At 33.4% G+C, this 9,523-nt stretch overlaps 3 protein-coding genes across 3 annotated transcripts; 1 reads left to right on the top strand and 2 right to left on the bottom strand.

The window, feature by feature from the left end:
- The first annotated feature begins 1,738 nt into the window (after positions 1-1,738).
- Positions 1,739-2,100, top strand: LOC18012136. The gene is made up of 2 exons (XM_006394259.2): positions 1,739-1,944; positions 2,064-2,100. Exons 1-2 carry the CDS (start codon positions 1,739-1,741, stop codon positions 2,098-2,100), a joined length of 243 nt encoding a protein of 80 aa, XP_006394321.1.
- A 743-nt stretch (positions 2,101-2,843) lies between these two features.
- Positions 2,844-3,333, bottom strand: LOC18012135 (40S ribosomal protein S15-6). Its single transcript, XM_024151289.1, is given in 2 exon segments — positions 2,844-3,029; positions 3,031-3,333. Coding segments are annotated over 2 exon segments (489 nt in total).
- Positions 3,334-6,675: 3,342 nt separating this feature from the next.
- On the bottom strand, positions 6,676-9,251 carry LOC18012057 (jmjC domain-containing protein 4). The gene is made up of 9 exons (XM_006394255.2): positions 8,978-9,251; positions 8,606-8,776; positions 8,375-8,537; positions 8,136-8,253; positions 7,980-8,049; positions 7,810-7,890; positions 7,673-7,729; positions 7,480-7,591; positions 6,676-7,153 (listed from the first exon to the last, which is right to left on the bottom strand). Exons 1-9 carry the CDS (start codon positions 9,185-9,187, stop codon positions 6,711-6,713), a joined length of 1,425 nt encoding a protein of 474 aa, XP_006394317.1. The 5' UTR covers positions 9,188-9,251; the 3' UTR covers positions 6,676-6,710.
- Positions 9,252-9,523: the final 272 nt, after the last annotated feature.

Genomic DNA, 9,523 nt, shown 5'->3' with positions numbered 1-9,523 from the left:
TAAATAATAAAATCTAATGACTCTTTTTTAAACCAACCAAATAATAATTTCAGTTAAATTGACAAGAAAAGAGATTAGTGATGATGTGGTACTCTAAATGGAGAGGGCTTATTTTGCTTATATATATTATATTATCTTCCACTGAATATAAACTTTTATATTTTTAAGCAAAACAAAAAAAAATTGATTAAGAAAATAAATGGATAACAAATGGAGTATTGTGATGATGGTGTTCGTTTTGGTGCTGATGCATGCCATTGCCATTGAAGGAGGTCCAAGTGTATCATGTGTATTAAAATGTAAATTCCACTGCAAATTAGAAGTTACTTCACAGTGCTACAAACAGTGTATCGACGAGCGATGCAAGCATGATCAGGCACCTACAGGGACCGTTCACTCTTCTTCCAGTAAATCTCTCTTTCCCTCTCTGTGTGCATGCGTGTGTATATTGATATGGTTTCTATGGTGATAAATAATACAGGATGAAGACTAGAGCGATGAAAAAAATGAGAGGCTAGATATAATTTCTGAAGCTATCATGATGGAATATTTCCTTTTATTTTCATATGTAAACGAAAATCTATAAATATGAATAAAAAGATAATGTTTTTTATATTATATTCATGTGAAAATTGGATGAACAAATTATTATAAGTATAATTTCAACAAGGTATTTGGGAGAACATATATATATATATTGATATGCAATATATAAAATAAGTATATATATATATATATATATATATATTGATATGCAAAAACAAATGATTGTTGTAGTGGATCTTTTCGAAAGAGTGCATGGCCCTCTTGCTCCTACATAAGATGATCGAAGGATACACATAAAATGTTCAAATCTTTTTTTCTGTTTGAATTCACGTTTCGCTTTCCATTTTTCTACATCCATTTGGTAATTCATGTTTGAACGTTAAACAAATACATAAATAAATTGATTGGCATAGAACTCAGAACAACTAGATGAAATCAGCAGGAAAAAAGGATTTGATCATTTATTTCCTTATACGTAACTTTCAAAACTAAGTATACTTTCATTTATTTATCACAAGCGTATTCATTCATTCATTGATTGACTCTTTTTAGGTTTGGCTTCAATTAAGAAAAAAATCTAATACATGAATTCCATTATTTTTTGTTATATTAGAATTTGTTAGAATATCCCACTTTAAAATTGGAGTTGATTCAATGGTTATATACAGGGATTAGAATGTGGCCTGAAACTCATGCTTTATTATCTTAATAATAAAACTAGTCAACTTTCTTTTGATAATATGCATTTTTAAGAGTTCTATAGTCAATTTTCATTAATTTTTAAAAATTGTAATACGTAAATTAATTCCATTATTTTTTGTAATATTAAAATTTGGTAGAAGATCCCACTTTAAAATTGGAGTTGATTCAATGGTAATATACATTAGAATGTGGCCTCAATCTCATGCTTTATTCTCTTAATAAACAAAACTAGTCAACTTTCTTTTGATAATATGCATTTCTGGTAATATATCTTTCCATATGCATTTTTAAGAGTTCTATAGTCAATTTTCAACGCTTCACATATTAATGGCCCTAGCATATATAGCTTTCATAGTAATAACATGAAATTTAACAGAAACAAAGAACGAGTTGGTCAATTCATCTGTATATATATCGAGAGAGAGAGAGAAAGCTTCCACTGAATATAATATAATATATACATACATAACTTGTCAAAATAAGAAGAAAAATGGAGAACAAATGGAGTGTGGTGGTGATGATGATGTTCGTTCTGGTGGTGATGGCTCCCATTGGAGAAGCAATAAATCATATATGTGTATTTAAATGTGAATTGACCTGCCGTGATCCTGAGTTCAAAACTGAATGCTTCAGACAGTGTATGAAGGACTGCGAACATCGACCTTCAAGCAACTTTCACTCAACTTCACACTCGCAGTAAATCTCTCTCTCTCTCTCTCTCTCTCTCTCTCTCTCCGTATATATGCATGTATGTTCTTGTACGTGTGTATGTCATAGTGAAATTGATATGGTTTCTATGGTTATAAATGATGCAGGATGAAGACTAGAGAGATGGAAGAAATGAGAGGATAAAGATCCAAGTTTCAGAATTTGTCAAGATGATATTTTTTTCCTTTCTTTTCTTTCAATATGTAAACGAAAATCTACAATAAAGTTGAACTTTAATAATGAGAAGATTAGAATCCATCATAAAGATTGATGTATCTGGATATGTTCTTATACTACCATAAATTTAAAAATTAAATACTGTAAGCTCTTTTTTTAAAAAAAAAAAAACTCTATCGCTCTATCAATTCAAACCAATTTGGAATAAAATTGATGAGAATCAACTGGTTAACCGAAGTAAACCGACGTCAAGTAGTTCAAAGCTGGAGACCGAAGAGGAAATGTGGTTTTATTGTGTCTCCTAATTTAATGAGATTGTATTCCTCTCTAGTCTTCACGTTTCTTTATTTTCCATTTAGTTAATTTCTTTATTTTCTTGTGTGTAATTATGAGATACACCATTGTTTATGGAATCAATGGAAAGAAAATTTGCAGATGTGTCTTCTTCTAGAACTAGATTTGAGACCTCATCTAGCATAACCGGTTATAGAACTCATAGTGATTATGAGTGAGAGTTAGGCTTTGTAGATCTGCTACAACTATTATTCAAAACCTTCAAGGAACAAAAAAAAAAGAGAGCTTTATCCGACATTCTGAAGAGGACAAGACAGAAAACACAAAACACAAATTAACTGTTTCAAAAAAAAAACACCAATAAGACAGAACAAATAAAGAGATTTCTTCTTCCAAAGAGAATTATATTTTCTTCGTCACCTGAGAGGAATAAACCTGGTGGAACGACGGTAACAACCACAACCACAGATACGTGGTCTATAGTGATTAACTTTCTTGCATGTCATCGAAAATTCAGCAAGATAATGACCGATCATCTCCGGTTTAATCACGACTTGGTTAAATTTCTTCCCGTTATGAACTCCGACAACACTTCCGAGTTCCGATCATCTCAGGAACAATGATCATGTTCCTAAGATGTGTTTTCACTGCTTCGGGCTTCTTCTTGTTCTCAACACTTGCTTCTTTTTTCGCCTTTCGTAGCTTCTTGATCAGAATCAGAGGTTTCTTCTTTAATCCTCTGTAGAATCTCCTGCGAACACGAGCGTTGAAGAGCTTAGCGAGATCAACGTTCGACATTTTGAGGAGAGCTTCGACGTTGAATCCTCTGAATGAGAACTTCTTGAACGCTCTCTTCTTCGTCGCAACCGCCACGGCCGTGGCAAACTCTGCTTAGTTGATCACCATTGTTATCGGAGTTTGCGATTTTCTGCAAGAAGATAGAACATGCCATTAGAAATTGGTAAAGTGACAAATCCTTTCTTCTTCTTCACTAACTATTTATACAAAAACGTTGGGATATATCGTAAAATCTTGGCGATCGTCTGATATATCGGAAACTGACCAGAAAGAATATCAGAGATTGACCGAGTAAATAAGATACTATCAATTAATTAATGTATTCCTAATCTAGTTGTGCTACTACCATGTCAATATCATAATCAAATATTAGCTTAGGATTTATTCCTACCGTAGCATATTTTAGTTATGCTTTTCAAATTTTTAAGATTTTATTTATAATTTGATATACATCTACTTATTTAACCCTCTTAGACCATATTTATCAAAGAAATTCATGTGAGTTTCTAATTGATTATTATAATACTTAAGCTATTTTAAGAAACCTACAAAGAAACTTGAGTATTTTTGAGATACAATGGAGAAATGCAAAAGAATTTCTTAAAAATAAGTTTTAATATAGAAAAATATTTTTATTTGAAAATAACATTCTTAACATAACATTTTTATAATTTGAAAAAAATCTTGATTACCTTCTTTACTTTTTCCTTTTTGTCTCTATTTTCCATTTTTTTGTTTTTTTTTTCAGTGGGATTTGTTTCCTTTTTCTCACAATTTGTTTTTCAAAACAGAGTCTAATTTTTTTCTGACAAATGAAAGAATGGAAAGAGCCAGCCAGTATGGTTTTGTATTTATGTTTTACAACTAACTATAAATATGACCCGTATGAAAACTTAACGAAGGCTATGCCCAACCCAATATCCTACTATTTTAGTTTTTAAATTTGCTGAAATTTCTAGTATTTTCAGATGATTGTTGAAAATCTTGAAATAGTATTTTATTTATAAGTTTTTGAATATCATGTGTACTTTGTTTGGAATATACTTCTGGTAGTTGCAGTGAAATCAATCTATAATTATGTATTAGGAACCGCACAAGAAAATATATGTCGAAGAATAAAACCAATAAAATGATAAGAATAGTTCAAATGATACATAAATAAATAAAATCAATAAAAACTGAATTCTTAAGCTACTTGCAATGCTCCCAACCTAAATATCTAGGACGGGCAAAATTCAAGCTTGTCTAGTACAAGGGACCAAATCATAACTTGAGAATCAAGGTAACAAAAAAATGTAATACATGAATTCGATTATTTTTGTAATATTAGAATTTCTTAGAATATCCCACTATAAATTGAAGTTGATTCAATGGTAATATACATTATAATAATGTGGCCTGAATCTTAGAGCATCTCTAATATCTTAATGATTCTCAACTTAGAAAGCAATAAAATAATAAAAAGTAGTTAAAAAAAAAAAAAAAGATGAGAACCAATTCTCAAATAAAAAATTTGAGAACCCTTTAAAAACCTTTTGAGAACTCTTTGAGAACCGTTTTCATGAGACATATGTAACTTTCAAAAGAAAAAAAAAATCTCAAAGTATTAAAAATTAACTATGCTTTTATGTGGGATTTGTTTCCTTTTTCTCACAATTTGTTTTTCAAAACAGAGTCTAATTTTTTTCTGACAACGAGTTGGTCAATTCATCTGTATATATATCGCGAGAGAGAGAGAGCTTCCATTGAATATAATATAATATATACATACATAATTTGTTTCAAATTAATTAAGAAGAAAAAAAATGGAGAACAAATGGAGTGTGGTGGTGATGATGATGTTCGTTCTGGTGGTGATGGCTCCCATTGGAGAAGCGATGGATCATGTCTGTGTAGGTCAATGTATAATGACCTGCAACGATCGTGAGATGAAAACTGAATGCTTCAGACATTGTATGAAGGACTGCCATCGACCTTTAAGCAACTTTCACTCATCAACCTCACACTCGCAGTAACTCTCTCTCTCTCTCTCTTCTCTCTCTCTCTCTCTCTCTATATATATATATATATATGCATGTATGTACTTGTATGTGTGTATGTCATAGTGAAATTGATGTGATTTTATTGATTTCTATGGTTATTAAAAAAAATGCAGGATGAAGACTGGAGAGATGGAAAAAATGAGAGGATAGAGATCCAAGTTTCAGTTTGTCAGGATGATTTTTGTCATTTCTTTTCTTTAGTTATACATGTAAACGAAAATCTACAATATGATGAATAATAATAATTATTATATAAGATGGAAAATTTTATGTTCATGAACTCCTATAATCTGTGTATCTATTGATATGCAAAAACAAACGAATTGTTCTGTTGTAATGGTTTTCTTGTAAAGAGTGCATGGTCTCTTGCTCCTCCTAAATCATTGCATTTAGTTTCACTCGGTGGTTACATTACACATGATCTAATTTTGTTTTGTTTGTTAAAAGTTGATAAGCTACATACATTTAGTCATGCACTCATGTTTGAACAATTGCATAAGAAACTGGCTTCGCTTAGATTGGGATAAGAGTAACTAGATCAAATGGAATACGAGAGTTTCATTTTAAGGTTAGATCAAATAACCATCATAAGAATTTATGTTATCGGGAGATTTTCTTATACTATACCATAGATTATTTTTTTTAAAAATTATTTTCAGTTCTTTTTCAAAAAGAAAAGCTCTATTGCTCTATCAAAGTCAAACCAATTTGGAACAAAATAGATGAGAACCAACTGGTTAACCAAAGTAAACCGACGTAAACTAGTTCAAAGCTGGAGACCGAAGAGGAAATGTTGTTTTATTGTGTCTCCAAAATAATGAATTTACTGGTTCCAAGAAAATAAAATAAAAACACCAATAAGACAGAACAAATAAAGAGCTTTCTTCTTCCAAAGAGAATTATATTTCATCATCACCGGAGAGGAATAAACCTGGTGGAACGACGGTAACAACCACAACCACAGATACGTGGTCTATAGTGATTAACTTTCTTGCAAGTCATCGAAAACTCGGCAAAATAATGACCGATCATCTCCGGTTTAATCACGACTTGATCAAATCTGTTCCCGTTATGAACTCCGACAACACTTCCGATCATCTCAGGAACAATGATCATGTTCCTAAGATGTGTTTTCGATCATTGTTCCTAAGATGTGTTTTCACTGCTTCGGGCTACTATTTATACAAAAAATGTTAGGGAGATATCGGAAATCTTGGGGATCGTCTGATATATCCGAAACTGACCAAAATATCAGAGATTGACCGAGTAAATAAGATACTATAATTAAGTATAATATTCCCTAAATCTATTAGTGCTAGTTTCGTCATTTCATTTCTGTATATAGAGAGAATGAGAACTTCTTGAACTTCCATGGAATGTGTATTCGATTTATATATGTAAAAAAAGAAAATCCAATAAGGTCAATAAAAGGTATATTTTTCATCATGCTAAGAGATGAGATGAACAAGTATTACAACGGTCTATCATTACAACAAGATCTTTTGGAGAACATATTTGCATCTGTTGGTCTGCAAAACCTGAAATCTTTGGTAATAATAACTCATTCGCAAAGAGTATCTGATCTTCTTCTTCCCTGTGAATCATTGCATATGTTCTTCCAATGTCTCTGCACAAACTGAGAAACTGTGGATCCTCCTCCAGTGTTTCTCTCAAGTCCAGATACACATCCTTTGCAGTTACGGCGCCTGCAGATATCATCATCACCATGATTTTCTGGATAGTCGAGAGATTCAATACCAGATTCTGTGCCATTGCTGATGAGCATGGATTCAGGGTTTCTTGTTTGTTAGCGTAAGACTGCAGTAGGACCATGTTGCCCAAAGCAAAACGTGACGTGAAGATGAAGAAGTCATTCAAATTCATTCCTGTAAGAGAAGGAGTCAACATAGGGATGTTCATATTCAAAGCTCCAAAGCTTAGAAGGGTTGTTTTTTAAAAAAGTTTTTGTTCGGATATGAAAAAAACATTCAACTTAAAGATTCAGTTGTTCACTATTGCACACTGAGTTTCCTAAACATACTACACAGATAGCTGCACCTACAGCATTTAATTTCTTGAAGACATTAAACTTATCCACTCGAATGTTCCCAGATGAATAACCAGAAGAAGCTACCCTCAAATTAGGAAAGGAGAGAAACAGGAGAAAAGATAGAGATGGGTCTCCTCAAATTAAGATAAGTTATGCATGCACCTGTGTTGGCAGCAAGATTACGCTGGCAGAGAGCTTCAAAATCATCAGAGATGTCTCTTATGTCTTCTATTGACTCTTCAGTGTCCTTGTAGTCCTTCCATAGTAGATCCCACTGAAATTTGAGCAGTCATAACTAACTTCATCTTTTAGTTCAGTTGCATTTTTCCTTATATACAAGTAGAAATGCCCTTACCACCCAAGATAAGTTGTATGCGTTGAGCCAATTGTGGTTAATAGATATTGTGTCTTCCTGTAAAAGTATCTAAGATCACTCACCAACGTTTTGATGATGTCAAAATATTATAGATAGAGGGAGAGAATGGGAGTTACCAAGTTATATACTTGGTGATGCCATCCACTGGGAACAAAGATAATTTCACCAGGTTCTTGAATGCACTCAAACCACGTAGTCTGAATGCAAACCATAAAACGCGCATAAACACAATGGTGAAAGAAATCAAGAATACCTTACAAACTAATAGTAGGACTAACTGATTTACCTCCTTAAAACCTGGGAATTTAGTCTCATTCACCTCTTCAAAGATGTTGTAAACGCAATTTTTCATGTACCTGAAAAAATCATCGAACTATAAGGCTAAAAAGAGTGAAAATAAAATGTGGCTTATCTGACCAACACGAGAAAAGAAAACGCTTGCCTGTCATAAACAAGATGACTTTGAGGAGGCGGAAGAAAAAGCCATCTTTTTTTACCACATACATTAGCTGACCAACTATAAGATCTAAAGACATCAGCGTGCAGAGGTGTCCAAGATCCTGCAGCCAAGAGTTAAGACATGATCAGATCTGTCCAAAGACCAAAACACTCAAACCAGAGAGCAAGACCACAAATTGGTATATCGGTTTCACATGTAATTATTAAAGATCTTACACAGACCTTTTCCGCCCATATAAACAAAGCGATAATCAGAGCAGCTTATTTGATCGTACTTCTGGAAATGATCTCTATCCTCATGCATTTGGTAGTTGTCTAGATACATGTTAAGCCAATCATCACAAAACAACGGTGGTGTTTGGTAAGCCGTATAGTCTGGATACTCCTGGATTTAACAAGAATCAGCACAACAATTCAAAGTAGCAAGCTTGTGAATTGACCTCAAGTATGCACCTTGACAAAGTGCCAGTCCTTCAGATACAAAACTGACTTTCCATTATCACACAAAACATCATCTTTTCCTTTGTCCTCAATAGAAGCCTGGGTCCATTGTTCGACAAATTCCATAACAGACATTTCTAATCTTTTCTGATCTGTATATTCTCTCGTATCACAATCTGCAACCTGCAAATAACCAGCACCAAATAATCAGTGCAAAAAGACTACGCGAGTATGCTCATTACAAAATACATTATTAGCCTGACGAATTTGTAACCAAGAAAAACCAAAAATTTGAAAAATTTGGAGCAAAGTTGCACACAGATACAAACACTGAGGACTCTTTGCCGGAATCAAACAGAGTTACATTCATCATTCATGGATTACCTGAACTCTGGAATTTTCAAAATGGGTGGCAACGAATTGAAGATTAGGGCGTCCATTCCCACTGACCCAGTCTTCCCGAGCTCGCCAATCGTCAGTGAGATCGGAGATTACCACTGGCTGGTTCTTGGCCAAGTATCTCTCTGCAAAATCACTGTAACTCAACTCTTTACCACTGACTTTCTCGATTTGACCTACAATCTCTATTCCCATTTCCCCACTTTACGAATTTTTGAGATTTTCTTTGCTCTCAAAGCCCTGCCTCAGAAACTGAGAATCTCCGATCAAGTCGCCGGTAGAGACGATAGACTTTTCAGCTGAAACGGAGCGTTTTAAGGTCTCGGCCCATTATATGCTCATTGGTCCATTATATGTTCATTTTCAACCCATTAGTAACCCATTATGTCTTCTAATGACCCATTAGAGTCAACTAATGACCCATTAGCTCATTAATGGGTATATTAAAAGCCCCTTAATGACCCATTATATGAACATATTCGACCCATTAGTGCCCCCGTATCATTAACGACCTATCAGGAGCCCATTAAT

The sequence above is a fragment of the Eutrema salsugineum genome, unplaced genomic scaffold (assembly GCF_000478725.1).
Source record: "Eutrema salsugineum unplaced genomic scaffold, Eutsalg1_0 scaffold_6, whole genome shotgun sequence".
NCBI classification, from domain to species: Eukaryota; Viridiplantae; Streptophyta; class Magnoliopsida; order Brassicales; family Brassicaceae; genus Eutrema; species Eutrema salsugineum.
Note: the sequence above shows the minus strand (reverse complement) of the source record. Positions and strands in the feature narration are given on the sequence as shown.